General features: G+C 40.9%; 1 protein-coding gene across 1 annotated transcript in view; it reads right to left on the bottom strand.

The window, feature by feature from the left end:
* Nucleotides 1-564: 564 nt before the first annotated feature.
* Nucleotides 565-23,743, bottom strand: part of drp2 (dystrophin related protein 2) — a 70,800-nt gene continuing 47,621 nt past the window's right edge. The window contains exons 14-24 of the mRNA XM_070836899.1: nucleotides 20,948-21,105; nucleotides 18,250-18,416; nucleotides 17,164-17,275; nucleotides 16,222-16,358; nucleotides 14,886-14,951; nucleotides 9,551-9,616; nucleotides 6,672-6,818; nucleotides 4,202-4,454; nucleotides 1,376-1,493; nucleotides 1,145-1,231; nucleotides 565-712 (exon numbers count right to left, since the gene is read on the bottom strand). Coding sequence (XP_070693000.1) covers nucleotides 693-712; nucleotides 1,145-1,231; nucleotides 1,376-1,493; nucleotides 4,202-4,454; nucleotides 6,672-6,818; nucleotides 9,551-9,616; nucleotides 14,886-14,951; nucleotides 16,222-16,358; nucleotides 17,164-17,275; nucleotides 18,250-18,416; nucleotides 20,948-21,105 — 1,331 coding nt within the window. The 3' untranslated portion in view covers nucleotides 565-692. The remainder of the gene's footprint in view (nucleotides 713-1,144; nucleotides 1,232-1,375; nucleotides 1,494-4,201; nucleotides 4,455-6,671; nucleotides 6,819-9,550; nucleotides 9,617-14,885; nucleotides 14,952-16,221; nucleotides 16,359-17,163; nucleotides 17,276-18,249; nucleotides 18,417-20,947; nucleotides 21,106-23,743) is intronic.

Genomic DNA, 23,743 nt, shown 5'->3' on the forward strand with positions numbered 1-23,743 from the left:
ATGTGTCATTCTCACAAAGTAAATAAGCTCGTTGTGGGTGCTGTCAACTCCCCGACAATCTGCACTATGCAGCCACATGAAATGCAGTCGGCCCAGCCCTGATCTAGTTTACACTAGCAAGCTTTAACACACCACCTCCTTTAAAAAAAACAACAAAAATAATAACCATGAAAACACATTCAAGGAGAAAAAAAACATTGAAGATACAGGTATTCTGACAGGACAAGGGGATATTCTTCTTATTCCTATTTGCATTTTTTTTTAAAGTTCTTTCCATGGAAGGTCCAATTTGTGCTGTGGACTGATATAAAGCTTCACACCCCCTAACAACTACACAGATACTGGTAAGCACAGTGTCTTGGCTGGGCATTTCCCCTTTACTTTAGTCTCTCCCTGACCTGCTGCTAATGTTAGTTTCCTTTGGATCATTAACATGGTGTCAGGCTGCACCACTGAAGTTATGAAGCACAGCCTGGCCAGACGGACATCAGCGTGAGCCTTTAGCAGTTTGCATGAAAAAGGCTTTTAGTGCACAGAGTTCCAGTAGAGGGTTAGCTCTGAGTATCATAGCTGCTGCAGTGGTCACAGGGCCTGGTGGACTGTGGCCTGACCTCAGCCGGATGGAGCTCCTCCCTCTGCCATCAGGCATCCTTTCAGGTTTTCACTCCTCGCTCCTCCAGGCCCACTCGGGGTTAGATGTGTGAGGTGGTGCCTGAAATTAGGAAATAGAGGATGGGGGAAAAAAGCAAAAGCTTTTATAATTTTAGTAACACATGTGCAAGACTGAAAAATGTTCTTGGTTATAACTAAGAAGGCTATAATTATGATAATCCCTTTCTTTGTTCAAGTTACAGGCTTTGGACTGCCCAGCAAATTGCGTCTTAAATGCGACGGGACAGTTTGCAAAGTGTGTGACACCGACACTCTTTCTCTCTGTGCTACTGTCACTGCCTTTCTTTATCTTACTCCTCCTCCCTGCCATTTAATCTCCTTGTCCCTCCCCCCCACTATCGACCCACAGCAGTACATATTTGCTCTCCTCTCCATCTCTCACTCTCCCCAGGGTGATGGAGGAGCAAAGAGTCTGCCTCTGAAGTGCGGGGAGCCACTGCTGCTATGATCCGTGCAGCCGAGACAAACTCACCCGGTTCTGAAGGGAAGACGTTTCTCAGCTGCTCGATGACCTCTTGGAGCTGCAGCACAGTGTCGTGTTCGTGCTCCATATCATCTCCTGACACACACACACACACACACAAGCACAGACACACACAGAACGTTAGACCTTAATGAATGGTTAGGTGTGGGTGGGTGGTTTCACATTCAATGTGCGTGCATGTGTCAAGCCCACATCTGAGCAGGGCCACACCTCGCTGACCTGCTGCATCAGTGTCAGTGGTCTCTCTGCTGGCCGGCTCCCCATGGTGACCCCCTCCAGACACAGGAGAAGACAGGGTTGACGGTTCTGATCCGTTGGCCTCCGAATCATCTTTGGGCTGTTTTTAGTAAAGATTGATCATCATTCGATCCAAATAATTGCTCATATCCATCATGGTTCAGGCTACAGAGTCATTTAGTCTTTCACATAGTAATGAATGTGGTCATTAAAGGTATTCAGCCCGCAGTCGTCGACTGGCATCTCTGAGCTGAAGTATTTCAAAAAAGCCAATTTTGCCCGACAGCTGTTACACAATACTACTACTGGTTACTGTGATTTGTGCTTTGATAGACAGATAAAAAGATTTGCACTGCACACAGCAGTATTGCAGAAAACAAATTGACAGAGGAGGGTGAATGTATTAAATCATAGTCAAAGATGCATAATGTAACCCTCAAGGCTATTCCCAAATACTACATACAGTGTATTGTATATGCAAACCAGCATATTTTAGTATTGTTTTTACCAACACTGTAGCAATACCCAAGAGGTGGGTAAGCTCAGTTGTTGGAGTGAAACAGGAGTGTCTGCAGAGATTGAGAGGAACTCAGACATACACATCCAAAGGCTGCAAAAGCAGATTTTATAGATTTTATTTTTTGAGGAAATGAAACCATGATATTGGTCCTGGGTGAAAAAGAATTGAATAGCGTTTTTTTTTTTTTCATGCAGGAATGTGTACCTCCTTCTACTCTGACACACTCTCTCTTTTCTTCAGTCTCAATTTCCAAGTGTTTGACCTGGAGAAGAGGCTTCATGACCCTCCTTTTCAGAGTCTTTGTCCCGTTGTCACTCACTCCCTTTGCTGTCTCTTTATTCAGTGACCTGCATGTGAAATTTACATCTGCTCCTACTGTGAACAATTTACACTTTCTTATTATAGTAACCCTATAACTGCGCATGTCAGCTCCCACTCTCCTATCCATCTCCTCTCACACCTTTCCTTTAGACTGCAGTAAATCCTTTCATATTATGCTCCAGAGTGTCTTATGGCTTATCCTCCTTCTTAACTCCTTCTGTACTGCTCTTTTTTTGTACTCCCACTGCTGGTATTTCCATCTTACAATGTCATATCTTCAAAGTTCAAATTTTACATTTTCAGAGCTGTTGTCATTTTGCATTTCTTTTTTGCATGTACCTTCTTTGCCTTTTTGTTCTTTAAGAATGTATGTGAAGTACTGTGCTACCTGACTTGGTACCTGAGTATGATGCATACAAATTAGCAGATCATATAGGCAGGAGTGCGACCATACAAGGCTTTAAAAACAAGCCATAAAATCTCAAAATAATTCTAAAACTCACAGGTAAGCAACGAAGGGCAGCAAGGATTTGTTGTAATACACTTGCTTCTCTCAGTGCGTGTTAAAAGCCTGGACGCAGTGTTTTGTATAAGTTGCAGTCTTTGATGTTTCTCCTGCTTAGACCAGAATAAAGTGTGTTGCAATAGTTAAGTCTGAAGGAGATAAAAGCATTGATGATCTTCTCAACATCTACAATAAAAGGAGTGATCTTATCTAGGTTAAATATCTCAGTTGGACAAAGCAGGACTGAACATCAGAAGATAACTTTGAGTTCAAAATCACATGCAGATTAGGACCTCTTTTTTTAACATAAAGGCACCCAGACTAGAAAAGAGAGTGTTAATCCTGCTAGTGATGGGGCCAGGATAGGTGATTATAATTATTTCTGATATGGACGCATTCAACTGAAAGACATTTTTGGTTAATTCAATTCTTAATTTCAGCGAAGCACGGCATGATAAATGGAAGTAATGTCTCAAATTAACCAACCAAATAACTTAAGACACAGTTTGACCATTGCTATCAACCCCAAAGATTAATTCATTCATTCTAAGTCTTATGAATCACTGCCTATATGGCAGCCTGGGTAAGACATCTTGAGGGTTTATCTTCCCATCCTTGCTGTTTATCTTGTCCACTTTGAACAATAGGTGCTGTCATTCACATCCATGGTATGAGACTGTCCAAAAGTACACAGAAAACTGTATGTGCCATCTCCATCTTGACAAAAACAAATGTTCTGGCCTTCACCTCATTAATGACTCTTCAGAGTTTCTCCCCCCAGAGAAGGCATGTAGGATATGGCTGACTGGTATGTGAGCAGCCAGTAAGCTTATCACTCAATGTTGGACATCTCCACAAACTTTGACATTGTAACACTGTCCACTGGACGCTGTGTTTCACAAACTATCAGCTGCTCAGATAAGGCAGGCACTTCTACCACTGTTGGTTTATGGACTGACAGAATACTGTGAGAGACTTAAAAATAACCAACTTGTTATTTAGTTGCTCCTTTGATCAATAAACTTGAATGAACAATGTGAAAGTTTTTCTTTTACTGTTGTTATCCTTCTTTTTGTAGATTTATTATTCTGAATCTACTTATTTTGCCCATGCACCATAGGGGATGGGGGATAGGGGATAGGAAGGGATAGTTTGGTTTTCCTGGGTATTGTGAATTTCCTGTTTTATTTATTGATTGTCAAACAAAATCTGATACTAATAAACTGATACCAATATCAAAATGACTACTGTATTACTGGCAGAATATAAGTATCAAAAATACTATCAATCTATGGCAAATTAGGGCATCGCTTTGATTTATGGTTCCATATTACATATTTTTTTATAGGTAATCCTGGTATAGGTAAAGTGCTGTCAAACTGTACTTAAGTACAGCAGTTTAGTGAATGTGTTTACACCACAGCTCAACTCTCTCCATGACACCCCACCAGCATGCCTCTACCTGTAGCAGTAGCTCCCTGAGCCTGCGCAGCTGGGACTCCAGCTGTTTGTTGTGGTCCTCCAGGATCTGCATACGGGTCTCCAGACGAGTCTTGTGCTGCCGGAGGACACGTGCCTCAGCCAGGAGCTCCTCATCCTGCTGCCCTTCCGCTGTGGGTGAACCTGGACCGTCCTCTCCAGCCTCTGTCAGCATGGGGACCGACGCCGCCTCTTCATGCTTCCACTTGAGCCTCCTGTACTCGCCCTGCAGCACCCTGAGGACCCACAGTGGAGGGCAAATGGAAGGAAAATAGTCAGGCCCACATGCTGGTGCAGCATACAAAACACATATACACAACTGAATGTATTTATCCAACTTCCACCTGACACAAGCAGAGATATGCTTACACATAATAATCTGACATGTTTGTGAGTTATATAATTGCAAAATAATTTCACCACATGCATAAATACTAACACATAAAAACTGTGCAGCGAGGGGCTAATGTATTGTTGATATCTTACCATGTGGAGAGCAATCATCTTCACTTTGAATATAAGCCGTAATAAATCAGTGCCTTTATCTTTTATGTGAGTGACACTAAGGCCATTAACTGACATTAACGGTGCGCTGTGCTGTGAAGCATTAATAAATATAATCCATTTGAGTGCCATATAATCATGATAGTCTATTTAAGTGCTGAATTAGTAATAACCTTCTATTTAGGACAAACAAAAACTGCACAACTACTACACTACACAATCTATCAGCCCCTATATTTTGTCTACATTGGCTTATTTCCCCATTGTTTGGGGTCCCAAAGACTCCACTGTTGTATGTGCAAAAATAATAATAAGAGTAAAATTAACCAATTTTTCTCCTTTTTTTCTCCTTCTGACCTGTTAAAACCCAATATGTGGTAAAGTACTGAGCAAGTAAACCTTCCCTTTGACACAATCTGGACTTTTGATGAAGGTAAGAAAATACAGAAATTTCCATAAAACACTGGTATTACACAAAAAAAGGAAATATTAAGTTATATGGACTATGAATGAATAAATGTATATTTATTTTGTTTGCTAAAATGTCATTCACTGATTCACATCCAACATAGTGATGCTACTAATATTTTCTGTCAAACTCCAAGTAAAACCTCTTATGAACAACCTACTATAAAACTCCAATAACAGAAATCTAAAAAAAACACATTTTGGGCTTTTGGGAGGAGTACTGCTGCGTAAAATGTGCTGTCAACATCAATCACAGATACAGAGCAGAAGAAAATCGATTGCATTTTACCATATTTTACAGTTGGGATATCTGAGACCCCAAACAGAAGTGATGCATCAATTTCTGTAGCAGAATTTCCATCTTTCAAAATCATGTTTGTGAGCAATTCTCTTATAATTAGGAAAAGGCATTAAGTATCAGATTCATAAAACAATGTTAAGTATATATTCTTAAGCTGTTAAAGAGGACCAAGACCCCCAAAAAGAAGATTGGGGTTAAAGGTGTTTTGAGTATGGTATTGATTTATTGTTCGTGTTTGAGTCATATGAGAAGATATAAACTGCAGAGGATATAAACCAAGCAACAGCAGCAACTCTAGTCATAAATAAGGACAACAGAGCACACTGCAGTGTCATAACAGGAGGCATACTTTGTAGAAAAACCGAACTGGGTCAAGGTTTCAGACACCCAAAGGCCACCCATGCATGGGTGTGTCCATGTAGCTGTGTGTGGGTGGAAAGGTCACAACCAAACTGAAAACTGGAGAAAATTATTCATATGAATCATTCACATAAAGGTTGCCTCTGGTAACCAATTAAGTGGATAGGAGAAATGAATTTGCTTCATTTAGGGAAAATGTCACATCCTCTTACCTACTATGACACAATAAATTCAAATTCAAGCATTAGTATCTAAACTAATGTGTGTCAGAAATTCTTTACTGTTGCATCACACCAGTCAATCCGCAATGGACTCTCCCAGTCCCCTTCTACAGAAGACCAACAAACTGTCCAAATGAAGGGCGATTTTCATGTGTTTCCATGTGTTTTCAAGTGTTTTCATGTTATTACCGCACTATTTTGCAGGCTTTACTTTCAGGTATGCACACAGAATATAGTTCTTGTTTTGATAAGGCTATTCAATAGGATTTACACTGTGAAAGTGTTTACTCTCTGCAAATGGCAGCAGACATACTGTAAAGAGTGTTGCATATTTATGGTATCATGCTTTTGGGGGAGCATGAGTGATGAAAATCACTCCCTAAACCAAATTTTCAGTGTTTACAAAAAAACATTCTAAAGTTTTGCAGATGTGATGGTGTTGGTGTACTCTGTGTTGGTGGTTCAGGAGGTTTTATTGTGTGTGGAAACAAAAGTGCAGTAATGCCTCCAACACCCAAGCAAATCAAGGAAGGAACCTCACTCCTGGCTCGGGGCACCGTGTCCTAAAACACATGCTTTGTTTTTCCCTGGATACAGACCTGTTCTCGTTCTCCAGACGGGCCAGGGTGCGCTGGAGCTGCTCCTTGTCCTGGTGCTCGAGGTGGGCAAGCAGCATGTGCTGTCCGCAGGGTGAGTCATGGTCCAGGGCTGGGCTGGAGTGACGCAGGAGGTACTGATCTTCATCCCTGAGTCCCCCACACAGGAGACAGCACACTGAGCCACCAGCACACAGCCACCAGCAGCACAAAGCAGAGCCAAGGACGGCATGGAAGAGCAGACAGGCCAAAGCGAGGTGCAGCAAGCAAGGCGAGGAAAGGTATTAAAGGACGAGACGCAATCAAACAAGACTGGTTGGAATGGGACGGGACACTTTGACACTGTGCCAGGTTCACAGTCCAAATATTAAATGTTCTGTAATAAACTTGACTCACCACACCATTAAAAACCCACTCACATTTATTAAAAATGGAATGTGGAATTTAAACGGATCCAAATGATAAACACTTTATTGGCAAGGGTACAGAAAACTTAATGTGTGGATCTATGATCGCAGACCTACGGTTGTAAAACAATAAATGCTTCTGTGAATGTTTGGCAATTATTTAAATGGAAAGACAGCTTTAGTCTATTGACAAAATGACAGCTGTTAAGCTGCGATAACGCTTTGGGCTACGAAGAAAACTACTTTATTGAGCCAATGTTAAAAGCAAGTTAAAGGCTTTGCATTGTAATGCCAAATTCTGCATTACAGAGGTATTTATAGGCCTACTGTCAGATCTGTTATGTAGCAGGTCCCACTTAACCCTCAGGTGCATTGGTGGGTCTACAATGAACCCAGTGATCTGTATTTTTTTAGCATTTTTTTATGAGAAAATGTTCCAGAATTCAAATCAAGTTGCAGATTGCATCCATGTCAGTATCCAACCAAATGCCATGGTCACAATCTCCCCTTCTGTTCCTGAGTTATGGCGTTGAATAATGGCCACAGAACAATAGCCAATAATGTCACAGTGAAATTTCCCTTTGGCCTTTTAGATACAAAATGCCATAATTTCATAATTGAATACTATTAGACATTTGTGTGATTTTTTTTATTATAATTGCTGTGTGAATTCTTGAGTTATGGCCAAAAGCCAGTTTTGTGAGGTCACAGTGACATTTGACCTTCGACCATCAAAATCTAATCAGTTCATCTTTGAGTCCAAGTGGACATTTGTGCCAGATGTAATGAAATTCCCTGAATGCATTCCTGAGATGAGAGTGGGACAAATGGATGTACGTACAGACAGATAGACATCCCTTAAACATCAAGCCTACGGCTGTCACCAGTGCATTTACAATTTACATTTACATTACAAATTTACATTTTCATTATAATTATATACAGCCAGCATCTGCAATTATAATCAAATTAACCCACTCAGCTAGCTTACATTAGCTTGCCAACATTATTGTAGATGTGGACGAAATGTTGCAAATATTTGCAAGTTTAATGATGTTATTATGTAAATAAACATTACAAACTTTACATAATGTTGGTGCGGAACTCCGACAGTTATTTTGTGCTAAAGTATGAGCATATATAATATATTCATTATTAATAAAGTCTCTGCTTCTAATATGGATTGTTTCTGACCCACTTATGGAAGACAGAAGGTTACAATGACCTATGAATTTAAGGTTAAATTATTTTCATGTCCACTACCTGGCAATCAGCAGCAACAGTGAACCATGCATACAGTGGGAGGGTGATGGCTGCACACACAGGCAGCATGGGTCAGGACAGAAAACACCATGATGTCAGCCAAACACCAGCTGGAGGCACAGATAGCACAGCAGCATGTACAGAGCCGTGCAGCAGGAAAAACAGAGAGGCACTGGCAGACGGAAGGACGGGTTCACAGAATAAGAACAACAAGATACAAGGGCACAAGAGCAGAAAACACAGCTACACATAAGGAGTGAAGGAGTGAAGTGTCATGCACACAAACACACTCTCAGGCACAGAAATACAATGTGTACATGCACTGATATACACACATTTTTGTGACAACGCTCCATCCAAGCAACAGTCTAGATACATGCACATAGCAACAAAGACATTGGGAGCAGGCTTAAGAAGTCATAGTCAGTAATAAAAAAGTGTCACACTGCTCAAAAGTAGTGTAGTTTCTCTAAGCCTAAAACTAGCTTTTAAAGTGTTGTCAATCACTTCTAATAGAGCTCACACAAATAACGTATCTCTGAAAAGAAATAATGAGAACACTTCAGATTACGCACACACACAAACACACACCTGGAGCCCTAAAAGACACTCTGCACAGAGCTTCTGGACATGCAACCGTGACTTCAAAGTGCGATAAAAAAAGAAAAACATCTCAGAGAAGGAGGAAACGGTTGACAGCCCACATAGATGTCAATAAGAAAAGACATGGACACACAAGAATACATGATCTCAAATAACCCTTGCCACTCTGTCCACCTGGCACTTTCTCAGCTTTCCACAGTGAGGACTCACCTCATTGGCTGCCTCGTTCATATCAATCACCCCTGTTCCTCTCATTGCTATTAAGCCCGCCACTCAGCCAGCTTCTACAAACACACACACACACACACACACACGACTCTCTCTCTTCACTGGGGCTTTGTGTATCTACCAACATCCAAAGACTTCAATCACAACAGGCATGTGCATGCTGCTCGCTGTGGGTCATTTTCATTATGTGGCTTATTATTTATGTGATTACACATCTTTGCCTAAAAGTCAAACACACACGCACAAGCCCAAGCACACACATAAACACACCATCAGTCTATCAAGAGGAAAGACTGCGCGCACAAAACACACACATAATCCCAGTGAAAGGCTGTGTTGGTAATGAGGGGGTTCGTAGTGTGGGGGTGGAAGCATACTTACAGACTTTCATCAGGAGACAGGCTATCTGTGAAGAATGAGCAATTCTGGCTCTCCATTTCTGCCAATCTATATGTATATAGAACATACACACACACACACACACACACAAGGACACCATGTGATACAAGCACACATGTATACAAACACAAAAGAGAAATACAGGAAAGTGGATGAGTCAGAGCAAATGTAGGAAAAAGAAAAAGCATCAAATTGATATTATCACACACTGGGGAAATAGGCTTCCACAAACACAAGATAAAACAAACAATCAGTACAGTTTAGCTTTTAAGTAGAGTGAATAAGACCTGTGGCCTTTTTTGAATTGTGGATTGAAACCGAACAGCGAGTTGTCCAGAGACATCTGAATGACTAGACTGCAGAGTGGCAGGAATTCTGCTTGCCACAGAGTACTTGCTGTAAACATGTCTACATGAAGAGAGGATAAAATTAAGATAAAACACTGTCCAGTGTCTACCAGCATGCAGGCAATAAAAAAGCCTTTCAGAAAGTGCTGTTGTCCAGCACAACGGACAGCAACCCTGTGTGTGAGTTTGAGGAAGCTGCGATTGAGTCACTGTGTGACTGTTCAGAACCAAGGACAGCTCCCCTAGTTCTGCAGTATGTCCCGCAGACTGTCAGTGGACGGCTGCACTGTGCATGCTGCCCTGTGCGCTGTTTCACCATTGTAACAAATACAAAATGCTGAGAAATATGTTCTAAGTGTGTGTTTTACATGACACTGAACCCCAGTTGCTCACAATGGTTAGGCCAAGGCAACATGACAGCTCACTGCCATTGGTGTGTGTGTGGGTGGGTGAATGAGAGGCAAACTGTAGAGCGCTTTGGGTAATTGCATTCCATTTACTAAATAAGAAAATAATGAAAAACAAGAGAAATTGGATAAATACAAGATTTTTACATTACACAGCATATTGAAGCGCATATTCTGGCTAATTCATATTAAAGTGTGGGTTATGGCTAATACACTCCCTCAAATAAACACAAGTAGTCACACACAAAAACTACTTCCATGTTATTAAATGATCTATTACAACTTCTTACACTCTCTCAAAGTATGTGACAAGTTTTCCTTATTAGAGTTGGCATTTTACTCTGTTGTTTGCACATAATTTATTTCGCTGTGCAGCTGCAATTTGTGGTGTTTCATGGCTAATATGCCAATTACCAATCAATACACTAGAAAACACTGTTTCACAACAATTATCAGAAGTGTGCAGTTTGTGTATGTGGTTGTGTGTTTATAACTGAGCAGATTATCATTTACCACAAATTCACTGTACACATGTGTGTGTACTAGTACCCCATTCAGAAAAAATGTAGGAAGACATGATCTAAAATAGATCCATGGAATGAATGTGGGTACACTACAAGTTAATTCACACCAATTCCTGCAGTCCACTGAATATCATATGTTAATGATATATAACAGTGTTAGATGATCAAAGGGGGGGTTGTTAACCAATCAGCACAGGGAGCCAACTCAGTGATGCAAACGTGCTAGGGAGCCTTGTGGCTGTCCACATACAGTACATACACACACATGTGCCACATGAAAGCAAGTCTTAAATCTACACTGCAGCACACAAACACACACAACACATTGCTGCATCATCTTTCCCAGAATGTCGTCAGCTGAAGGAGCGAGGGAAATGAGGAGGAGGGGTGAGTGATGTGGAGGCTGTCAGGGACATCCACATTACATCCTATTTCTGTCCAGTGTCCAATGAGACCACAACACTGAGAAATTTAGGATTCATCCATGTCCTGTCACAGGGGGCCTGGCCTGTGAACCTGACTGCTCGTAACTCAATCTGCGACACTTCATCAGAAAGCCTCCACAAACCTGGAGTCTCAGTGAGCAAATGAGAGAGGAAAGGGCAGAAAGTAATAGGAAGTAGCGACGTGGGTGTGTGTGGGGGTGTGTTGTGCATACATGTGTGTTGAGCTTTTTGTATGAATGTAAATAGATGTGAGAGGAAATAAGAAATGGGAGAGAGAGTGATGGTAAGAGAGGAGAAATCCTAACAGACTTCTAAGAGGTTTTTTATTATCTTCTTCCCATCCATCCTATATGAGATGTCGAAGCAGTGCTGATGATGAAAGGAATGAACTCTACTCCTGCATCGATATTGGGACGGGTGAGAAGAGGGAGGGGTGAGAGATACAGCGAGGGAGCGGGAGGAAGAGACAGAGGCTGTCTCTGTGTTTGACATGACTACGAATCTGACTTTCCTAACCCCAAGATCAAATACTTTATCTCCCTTGAGACGACTGGAGACTATATTATTGCCATGGATTAACATGTATACCTCTCAGTGACTGAAGGGCACTTTGACACAAACGCACACACAGACTCCTACACACACACCTGTCTGAAACATCACCCAGGGAAGAATTTCAAACACTGACCTGCCAGTGATGACATCCAGTATTTTGATATCAGCTTGACTTTCAATTAGTGTTCAAAGTGAATGGTGAGTTATAATTAATGCGGGAAATGAATTCAAATAAGAAAAGGGACTTTTTTCTTTTATATCCTATATTAAATAACAGAGGGAGAGAGAGAGAGAGAGAGAGAGAGAGAAGAAAGAAAGAAAGAAAGACAATTGAAGTCAATTCTGCATGCTGCCGCAGTAAAGATAAAATACTTAACATTCCAATAGTAAGGATTGTCTACTCATATTACAGCAGTGCTCAGATCAGTGTGTTCCACTTCTCTTTTTTGTATTGTGTCTGAATCTGCATATGCCGATACTCGTTCATTTTAACCATCATGAAATAATGAACTGAATAGACAAAACCATAAAAGCTCATTACAATATACATGGTAAATTTACATAGTAAAAGCTCATTTATGTAGCGATATCTGTGATCTTTGCTTCGCCTCTTATCTTTTGCCAGGCTACCATGACAGATACTGGCCAAACCATCAGGAGCAGTATTGAGATGCTGGCATGAGGAACAAGAGATCGAAAACCGCCTGCCCTGAGAAAAGATGCTGCTGCCCATTGTGTGCAGTCCACTTCAACACAGCTAAGGCCTTAAAAGTACCTCTTAATTGAATTAAAATACATCTTAATTCGTCTCAGTGAAAATAACTTAATTAAACAGCTATTGTATTGAAGTGTAGAAGTGAAGTGAAACGTAGAAAACTAAAAAATATAATTGTATAATTGTCGCTCTCTGTGCAACATCCTTGTGTTCTTGTGTGGCAATATGCAGCACAGAGGTAACACTTGATTTAAACCCCCTCAATTGAGCATTTATCAGCAGTACTCTATTTAAACACGGAGTAAAGGGTTTATAACAAACTGGAACACACTGTGATGTAGCTGTACATAAAGTGTATCTGTAACTCTTCCTATGAAACATCCATAACTGGTGAATACACAGTTAATGAATGCTTGATAAAAGAGTATAACAGAGCTGCAATCATGTCTGACGATCTATAACAGAGTGTTATGAAACATTGTTAACCCTCAGCAGGTTTAAAGGACGTCTGGTGATATTCTACATTTTTCTTATTGTCAACAAACAGCATGAAAAGACAAACCCGACTCTAAAATTGATCCTAACAAGTGTTGTCTGACACAGCTTATACATGCCTCAGTGACATGGAGCTCCATTGTCATCCCAAATTATTAAAAAAGCATCAGTGAGCCACAATGTTGCACCGGTTGACATGTTTCTTTATCATGATGAATAAGATCTCTCAGTTTATTTAGAGTTAATCTGACATATGCAATCCTGCTGCCAAAAATACTCACTAGCTCCATGGCTGAAAATAGTCCCCAACAAAATCACTGTTTATTTCTGCTTGAGGAACATTTGCTAAAAGCAACAGTACCCCCTCTTTCAGGAAATCATCGAAGGATAAAGTCAAGACATCTTCAGTTTATAAATGCATTCAGAATCCATAAAGACATATAATTATGAGAATACAGCTGTGTTATGTTGTCAAGCATCCATTAGCGGTTTTTAAAGAAGGAACAGATGTTTTATTGAAGGTGTAAACTATTTATAAGTAAATACACTTTAACTGTCCGTATATCTGCCTTTAACGACAGTAGAGTGGACCATTTATTAATTGATTTTATAGTGCTTATAAATATATATTCCCAAAATGGTAACAGCCCCTATTTATAAGCGATAAATAAATAAATAGAGGCTGTTACCATTTTAGGTGAAGCATAACCCAATGATTATAGGTTACTGTCTCACATAAAGAACTTTACAGATTCATTCCTATGTAGAAAATAACATGCATGAAAAACACATGGCTTCCTGACATACAAAAAAATTATGGAAATTTTTCTAGCATTTTCTCAGGAGGTTGAGGGAGACCAACAAACTTTTTTCTGTCTCATCACGACTAAATCAGACCACGTTTCCATTTCTGTTCCTTTTGTATATTTTGGTGCAGGCTGTTGGCAGCTACAGTATTATGCTGGTTTTGATTTTTCTGAGTAACCAAAATGACACAGGGGCTGTTTGAAGCATATTGTGCTGTAATTAGCAACAAATGGGATAATATAGGAGGATGTGAGAGGAAGGGTCCAGAAACAAATGTGTCGTTGGGAGACAATAGAAGAGAGGGATCATAGATAAGAATAAAAAAGCAGAAAAGGCAAGCAGAAAACAGGAGAAAGGGGAAAAAGGGAGAGATAAGAGGGGTAAGGAGGACAATTGTGGCTGCTCTCTTGATGTGTGTTCCCTCTGTTTTGGCACAGTGTAAGGCATTTGTGTGTAAGAGCTTCAGGGATGTAATACACAATGGCACACTTACAAGCACACACACACACATACAGTAGCACACACACACTGCAAGCCCAGTGGAAATGTGTGTGCGCCCAGCTCTGCAGTACTGTGGGCAGAGCTGCCAGGAATGTGGGAGTCCTGTGCTGTGCCCTGTTTATAACCTGTCAGACAGACACTAATCCACACCAACAGCTCCCAGGTGACCAGTGGGCTCACTGCCCTAGCAAGCGACAAGCCGCTAGGCACGCTGAACCCCGCTGACCTCCACACACACAATAACCACAAACTGCTCTGCTTATGTGCACCAGCATGTGTTTGTGTGTGGAATAAGCATGAGGGAAACTGCTGGACAGTACAGTCTCTACCCCGGCTGGAGTACATTGCACAACGCAGCCGAATCAATACTTCAATCAGTGTGTAGCAAAGACTAAAGGGTGAGGGAGCAGGGGAGGCAGGGGAGGAGAAGAGGTAGAAGCAGGGGTGGAGTGAATATAAAGAAGAAGGGCGACGTTGCTGTAATGATTTGATGTATAGCGCAGCACAGTGAGCCACGTACCTGCTCGCGTAATGTTCAATCCTGCTGTGCGTGTCTGCATGGGGCAGCTTGGGCGAGGAGCACGGCCTGGGAGCAACAGAAGCCAGCGTCAATACCTCACTTCAAAAAGCATTTCTAACACAGCGTGATAATCAGTGTGTTTACAGGAAAGCCAAATCTAAACTGAATTCACACATATTGTTCTATTATAACAATATTGAAAAAGACAGATTTGTTTAACAGTGGAGGGAAATGCTTATATTTGTACTTTACTTGAGTATTTCCCTGTTATGCTACTTTATATTTCTATTTCATTACATTTACTTGAGAGGTTTAGTTTCAAGCTACAATGTAGATTTGGATTTTACACACAAAACATATGATAAAATAATCATTCCTGTTGTTTAAATCACTGGTTCCTGATATTTTTGGCTTTTTTGGTGTTGATACCAACTCATTCACCTTTATCACAGGTTGCATATGTCTAAATTGATCAGAATTTGAGCACACAGTTATAATAAGAGGTATAAAATAAAGACAAACATATTCACACCAAGAATCTTGATTATGTAGCGCATCATTACAATATTATTTGCTGTCTTGTTCATAACCTCGCAACTGCTCAGATTAATCTGAAGACTCCCTTGAGGGGTTCCCCAACCCAAGACTGGAAACCACTGTAAAGAATTACTCACAAGTTGCAAAAAAAAAAGCAAAAATAAGCTCCATTTCAACCAGCTACAACATAAATATATTGCTTATACATTAATTCATCAGTAGTAATAATAAAACAATAGAATCCAAGTGAGTATATGAAGTAATAATATCATTTAATAATAATACGAGGGATAATTCTGTAATATAAGTGTTTTTACTTGTTGTACTTGTGTCTACTCAGCTTCCGCTACTTGACCCTTGTCTCTGCTCTGTGTCTTTGAATGGAAGGATTATCTCATGTAATGTTTGAGGTTATAGAAGACGACCCTGACACTGACACAATCAGCCAAAACATGGACCCATAATCGTACCAAATTTTCCTGGGTACTGTCATAGCCCTAAGCTGTACTTCTTGATGATCTCATGGATTTTAGTCTCATCGCTCTTGTTTTTCCCTTCGGGTGAGACGCACTCATGTGAGCAGAGCATCTGATCCAGACTGAGATCACACGAATAACATTATGTTAATTCTGAACACAGAGTTGTCCCTTTAACCCGTCTCAGCGAGTCAGTGCCCAAAATTGTCAGAGCATGATAATTAGCCTACAAAAGCAGAGTGAAAGTGAGACAAAGACAGATGATAGGAAATGCAGAGACAGTGAGATGTCTGAGTTTGCGAGTGTTTATGTGTGAGACTCACGTCTCCGAGCTCTCAGCTTCCAGCACCGATTGCACCGGCAGGTAACCTCTCTGAGGGTGTTTGGTGAAGTACTGCTTTGACCTGAACTTATTCTTCAGAGTCTTGGCAAAGTCCCTCATCTTCTCTCCCGAGGTTGTCTGGAGTGTGATTCAGGAGTTTAGGGGTTGGGGTTGGGAGACAAATTACAACACTTCAGAATTCTTCAAAATGTTGCCTTCTCTGAAAAGACCTCATCTGAAATTTGTCCACTCCACAGCTGGTTTGTCTTATTTTGACTTCAGAAGACTAACTCATTCCTCCATCTGCTGCCTCATGCAGTCTCTGCCGCACTCTGTTTCAAATCCTCCCTTTTCTCTCACTCTGGCTCTCTATTTCCTGCTCTCTCTATCATAGCAGAAAACTATGGGCGCCTGCCTGCCTCACTGTAGTGAAAAAAACTGTAGCTAGCTAATACAAAATATCGTCAAGTGAAAAAAATCATTGTACAGATGGCCTTTTGCCATATTTTACAGCTTGGAATTGATTGGAGATTAAATCTGGCACCATCTCAGTTCACTCCAGCACTCCAACCACAGTGCTGCAGTCTTTTGGAATTAACGCAACTTCGGAGAATGTGCGTGCAATAGCTTAAGACTCTGGTTTTATTAGGGTTTAGTGCACAATGTGTGCTCCAAATGGCACTTTATGCATGTACTACGTGAGCCAGAAAAGACGTTACTGCTGAGTGGTACTCAATCTTTGCATACTATAGATCTTAAGCATACATAACAGTGAATACTTAGAGATGATAGAGATCTCACAGTGGAGAGGAGGCTAATCTATGTCTGGCAGCAGGAGTAAGGACACAGTAGTATGTAGAATATTTAGAGCTAAGCTGAGTTTTATTCGTCCCTGGAGCTTCGAATTCGTATTCAGTTAAAGTAGGTGATAATTTTGTCTTACTGGGGTGTAGTACTCCATGATGGGGTAGTGCAGCTTCTTTCCCTTGGTAGTGCGGCCGGTTAGAAAACATGTCTGGCAGATGTCCACATTGAACTGCTTCAGACTGCGATACCTGTCAAGATCAATATAACACAGAGTCTGAACTGATGTTTGCAAGAGATCTGGACAGAGTAGAGGAGTGTGTGCTTGTGTGTGTGTGTTCTTGTACTACTTACAGTGTGGGGCCTTGTGTGAACATTTTGCTGGGCCCCACTAGAACAACTTCATTTTTCTAAACTAGGACATTATTATTGATAAAACTTATTAATCATATTCTTTATACCTATAGTATGTCTTAAGTAATGCATGTGTGCCAGATTTTATGAAGATGTAGAATACTGCATAATAACAGGAAGAGCATTGGTACACTGCAATCTGTACATTATTACTTTTTTGAGACAAACTTTTGGTCAGGGACCTTCAAGCATGATGCTTGAAGCTTCCTTCAATAAATGAATATTATTGCACAGATTGGAGTGTGCAGCTGCTCATCTTATTATTATGCATCATATCTTAGTTCAAGCATCTCCAACAAGCCGTTATCTAGCGAGCAGTGATTATTCGATATAATGAAAACAGAAAACGCCAGCTGCCACCATTGAAAGGGATTTCTTCCCTTCTCCTTTTGACTTTCGCAATGTTCCCATCAGTTATATTCTTACTCCTCTAATTTCAACAAGTAGCAATTTTAGAGCAAACATTCTTTGCACTCATAAGTACATAGACAGCTAATAAAGCACCATTCTAATTACAGTTGTTTAAACATTATTTCCATTAAATTGATATTGACCTTCAATACCCTCATTATAGTACAATGCATACAATTTTACAATTTTATTCTACCTGATGTGTTTTTGGCTAATGCATGTACGGATGGTTCTCCTTAACATTTTCATTTATATAATTTTCTAGTTTCTCTTTCTATGTGATGTTACAATAGCCACCTGTGATCACTCAAGAGTCATCGAATGTTATTTTATTTATGCATGTGAACTGCATAGTTTCTGCATGTGTCTGTGTGTCCATTACCTACACTGGCATGCCTACCTGAAGCCCTTGATGGGACACTGTTTGCAGACGTAACATTTGGCTTGGTGCTTGGTCGATTCTGCAGCAGTCACACGGTGGAGGACGGGCAGCCAAACCATCGACTGGGGCTCCAGGCTCATCCACTCCAGGAAGTGAGACACCTCAATGGCAGGTTTCCCTGGGGCCTGGAAAAGGAAGGTGGGAGGGAGGAAAGAAGTGCAGGAGGCTGTAAACAATCCAAATATAGAACAACAGCAGGGCAGGTACATAAAGTAATCAGAGGAGAAGGCGTGCTTCCTTTTTAAAGGTGGTCCAGCAGAGAGCTACTGTTGAATCAAAGAAAATGCAAAAGATAAGAGGGGGAAGGAGAGTGTGACAGACAGTGATGTGTGGGGTGACCCAAAGGTTAGGTGGGTTCAGGTCAGCTTACTGAAAAATATCATGGGCTCAGGTTGGCCTGTGTGTTGATTTCTGTTCTGACAAGTGTGCCACTATAATGCATAAAACCGGTGGATTGTGGGTGAGGATAGGTTTGGGTGGTTCATCAACGCATGTTTTTGCATCTGGCGGTGCGGGTTAGCTCTTATAATGGCTCGCTACATACACCGCATACATGTACTGTAAATTGTGTGTCTGTATACTGTATGCATGTTTGCAGAGAATTCCAGAAAGTGGGATAAAAAGGAAGTCAACCTAATAAAAGAATGACTCGCCAAGCGCTGAAAATCCGTGATGTGCTAAATTCTCATTAAGTCTGCATCAGAGATGCATTAAGAGGTTGATTTCCCTGGGGCTTCCTCCACCGCTCAAGCAAAGTAGCATAATAAATGTGTGTGTGTGCACACTGATCACACAGACTGTGAGATGTACAGAGGTGTAGAGTCTCCAAGGGATGAAGATGCTCCTCCTCTAGAAGAGTAGCCAGCTTTGCTCCATGTGGGAGGTCAAATAGCAGTCCCTCGTATAAAAAAAACACCTGGAATTGGCAACGAATATGCTGAGCACTGCACCACACCTCAAAACAGCATGCAGAGCAGATGGGACCCTTTAAACATCATTGGATAAGAGGAGTGATAAACATTCAGTTATCCATCAAAACTCATTCTGCATCATATATCCACTAATTGCCATGTGCTGGTGAATAAAACATGTATCAAAAAGAATAAGAAAAAATCCTAAATGTGCAGTTGTTACCGCAGTTGAATTTGACCTAATTACCACTGCTCTAACCAATACCTTGAGCATAATCATATTGTTCTGTATAACTGTGTTACTCTCTGCATATTCTCTGTCACAGGTCATTGCATCTGCTCCTCTGCCAGCAGAGTCTAAAAGTAAATGTCTATGTGAGGTGGCAGCAAATGTTGTTCCCACACCTCCACAAACCGATGTCGCTTATTTCCACGCCAAGTGATAAACAGGCAAATGGGTCACCCCCAATTCGCATAACATGGATATTTCATCTACATCTTAATGCTCTTACATGGAGTAAATGGAGAAACGAATTGATTTTAAGCAGCTGTAACTGATACAGCAAGCATGGACCAGAATAGAGTATGTATAATTAGCATCTGCCTAGAAACTGAGGGAATTAAAAGGCTTTGCATGGGCCACCTTCCAAAAAAGCTGTGGCCTGCTCCTAACAACTCCCTAATTATCTGATGTCTCAGATTGAATGTCACTAGGTGAAGTTCCTGCAGCCTGCGCTACATGTACAGGTTCAGACATATTCAAAACAGGCAAAGGAGGGAAAGAGAAATTAAGTCACGTTTCGAAGATGTCTCCTCATTAGCGATTGCTTTGTGGACTACTGGACTCTGTGACCTTCACTTCATCATATCCATATTCCAATAGATATTATGATATTGTACACAACAACTTTCCCATTTAAACTTCTTGGATTTCAAAGCCTATGTATGGTTTGTAACATCATGCATTATCTACCACTGACTATTTTATGAGCATTAAAAGCCATGCAATGCAATATTAATGACATGTAATGTTTGTAAGGCAACATTCTGAGTGAGTGTGGTGCAGTTGGGACTTCTTTAGGTAGAATAATTAGAACTTCTCCATTTCCTGAAATGGTGCATCTAACTTGTTCCTCCTTTGAAGTAAAGTCATACTGTGCTGATCAGTGAAATACAATGGGCTTCACATAGCTAGCAGCTTCCTGTTGTGAAATCATATTTTTTTCATATTCAGCTTTTAAATGAAAATGACAGCTATTCGATTTTGGTTTTTTTTGAGTTTTTGCCTTTACAATTCTATTTCTCTATTTGTCATTCTGTCTTGGCACAGACTATTCTGATTATCTGGAGGTCACTCATTATTTTCCTTCACAGTAATCCATAGATTAACAGGTATGAGATGCATCGGTATTCTGTAATAGCATAAATGAGTGGGTTTCAAGGCTGACATCAAATTTCTGATTGGGGCAATAAAGCCATTGATTTACAGTCTTACAACAGCGTTCCCCTTGCTCCAGCTGCAGCAGTTGAATCTTGTGACAGATAATAGACTAATAGATATCAACGCGACAACAGTGTTTATCTGGTCAAATTGGGTAAGGTGAACTCACAACATATTCCAGACAGATGATTTCATCTCTTTTATTATAGTACGTGTGTGTATGTGTGTAGCAAACTGCATGCACCATTGCTCATCTGTGAATGTGTTTAGGTGTCACATGCATGGTTGGTGCCTCTGTCCTCACCATGCGGAAGCAGCTCCGAACGCTGGGCTCCACATTGCTGCCCCCGAAAGCAGCAACTTCACCCAACTGCCGTGGGATCTGGATGGCTTCATGGAGCAGCAGGCTGAGGTGTCGCTGGTCTGTCAAACCTCCAGGACCAGACACCTGACGGAACAAGTCTGTAACCACCAGAAAATGAATAATGTATGAGCAACACATCTGTTTTTCAAAAAAATGTTTGGCAATGAGCCTCCATTCCCAGAAAACAGGTTTACCAAACCCAGATTTGTGGAATAATACTCATTACAGTGACATAGAGACAGAGGCAGAATCAGTATTAGAGGTCTGGCTGGTCTGCTTCGAGATGAAAGAGCTGCATAAGTGGAGTCTTGTCAGGTTTTGAATGAGGCCTTTACCAAGCTAGCAGGGACTCGGCCTGTCACTGAAGAGATGAATGCCGACAGGCGTGTGAGGGTGCTGCACAATGCCAGTATAAGCATCCCATGTATCTGCCAATTCTGTGCGTACTTTTTCAACCCTACAGGGACAACACTTGGCTTTAAGACCTGCATGTTAAACAACCTCATCTATAAAGTTCCCAAACAAGAGCTGAGGCGTGTTTGACATTTTGAATGTTGAAATTGAGCTGTTCGATGGAGATGAGTTTTGAGCGAATTCTATGGAGACACTGCCACACATAGACCAATTACATCTGACACATGTGGCCTGAAATGTTGCACACTCTGCAGTAAGATAATGGTATTCCTGGACAAGCCACAAACTATCTGAACACCCATTAGTTAGTTTTGTTGTTGATTCTATAAAGTGTTTTTTTGTAACTACTAGTTAGTATGAAACTACTTCTTTACTAAACTGTGGTGGCACTCACACGGTTTTACCTGTAAAACCCTTAGTAATGTGTACATCAGTTATTAGCTAATATTGCTTTGAGCACTAGTGGCTTATCAAATAAACATTCATGCTAGCAGCTGTATGAGGCTGTGTTTAGGCACAGCTGTGCTCTGAGCCAAATGCTAACAAAAACATACTAAGCCGTCAGAATGACAATGCTAACATTCTGTTAGTGGGTCTGCCAGTACACCACTAAACATGTAATAGCAAGGGCCAGAGAAACAGTTTAAATGGAGTGTAACCTGTCACCCAGCAGCAGTAATCAAATTGTCAGCTGACAAAAAAACCCACCAGTCTCACCCTACAGGGTAAAAGCCATGGTAGCTTTCTTAGTTGACAAATAATTGCCAAAATGGACAGTAATGTTCAGAATGTGATGAATGACAGCCATCAGTTCCCTGTCTCTTGACTGACTTGTTTGTGTTTGCATGGGCCATGTGGTTGTAGTGACGTAAATGCTGCTGTGCTCAAATTTATCTGGTGGATCCGGCATATATGCTGTCTATGATAACTATGGAATAAATGGTGTGTTAACTCCGCCTACTCAGCGTACTACAGGCGTATGCTGGCATGCTAACGGTGCAGATCCACACTTTGTAAGTACAGTTTTCTACGGTGGCCCCTGAAAGCACTGAAACTTATGAAAACACATGTTAACAGACAAAACACCATTTTGTGGCAACAGCAAGGAGCCATGTTCAGACACGATGCCACGCTTTTTGTTTATGTTGTGGACTGACTTCTGTCATTGTTCTGGTCTGAGCGTGTGAGGAAAATAAACTCTGCACACATTTCTCAGTATGAACTATTTCTTCCCTGAAATATATTGTGAAACTAATTTTGGCGGGCAATTTAGGAGAGGAGATTGAAAATGTTTTCAGAATATTCTTCATGTACTTGTGATGTGAAAATCAGAAGCAGCATCCAGTGACAGAGCAGTAAGTGCCACATTTGTTCGGTCAGAGCAGCAAATTTGACATAAAATTGTGTCTGTGTAGAGGCAAATGTTAAAAAACAGCTAGTAACTTAAAATGTAGTATCAAAAAGTTAGCGTTACTATAAAGTCAAGTAATTTAACTGCTCTTGAAATAGCAAGCATATTCCTTTTTTTGAATCACAAGCCAAAGACTGGTGATGATGGAATAAACATCCACCATCTGTATCTCAAAGTAAATTGATGCAAATGTTTCAGATTTATTTGCAAATATTACTCCAGTGACGTCTGGAGTTGCTAAAAATGGGATCAGTCAGGGAATGACAAACTGTTAAGGCCACAACATGTCTACCTGAACCCAGGAAAAGAGGCCTGACTCACGTCAGGGACCATTCAATTGAAGGCAAATCTGTTAAATCTCAGTCTTTAGGAGCTGACACAGATGGTGTGCCAAGCATGAATAATCCTGGCATGGGTTTGTCAGTGTTGTCTCAGATCCTGTATCATCTGCAATCTGTTCCAGGTCCAGCTATCATCATGTTCACATGCTCAGTCTCCATTTCACTTATATTTACTAAATGGGTTAGGTTTAGGAACTCGTAAAATGGGGTTACAATACAATAGTAAAAGCATATCTCAGACTCGAGTGGCCTACTGATAAAAACATTACAGCATAATTTATAATCGAAAAAAGAAGGAAGGGAGCGACTTAGCTCTTTGATAGTTGACTTGTGGAGAAAAATTTGAGTGAAAGGCATTGAAAGAGAGTGTGCATGAATGGTGTCTTTGGCAAGCAATCCTTTTAAGGCCCCCGGTGTACTTTGCAGATGTAAAGAAAGCTTTCTCCATTATGGCAGCAGAGTCATTTCCTCCATTAGACTAAGTGGATGTCTTTATGTAATACTGGCAATCAGCGCTGATTTGTTTTGGCTCATTGTTTGTAGTTGAGGAGATGCATTAGGCCCGTAAGC

Source organism: Pempheris klunzingeri, chromosome 9 (genome assembly GCF_042242105.1).
Source record: "Pempheris klunzingeri isolate RE-2024b chromosome 9, fPemKlu1.hap1, whole genome shotgun sequence".
Taxonomy (NCBI): Eukaryota; Metazoa; Chordata; class Actinopteri; order Acropomatiformes; family Pempheridae; genus Pempheris; species Pempheris klunzingeri.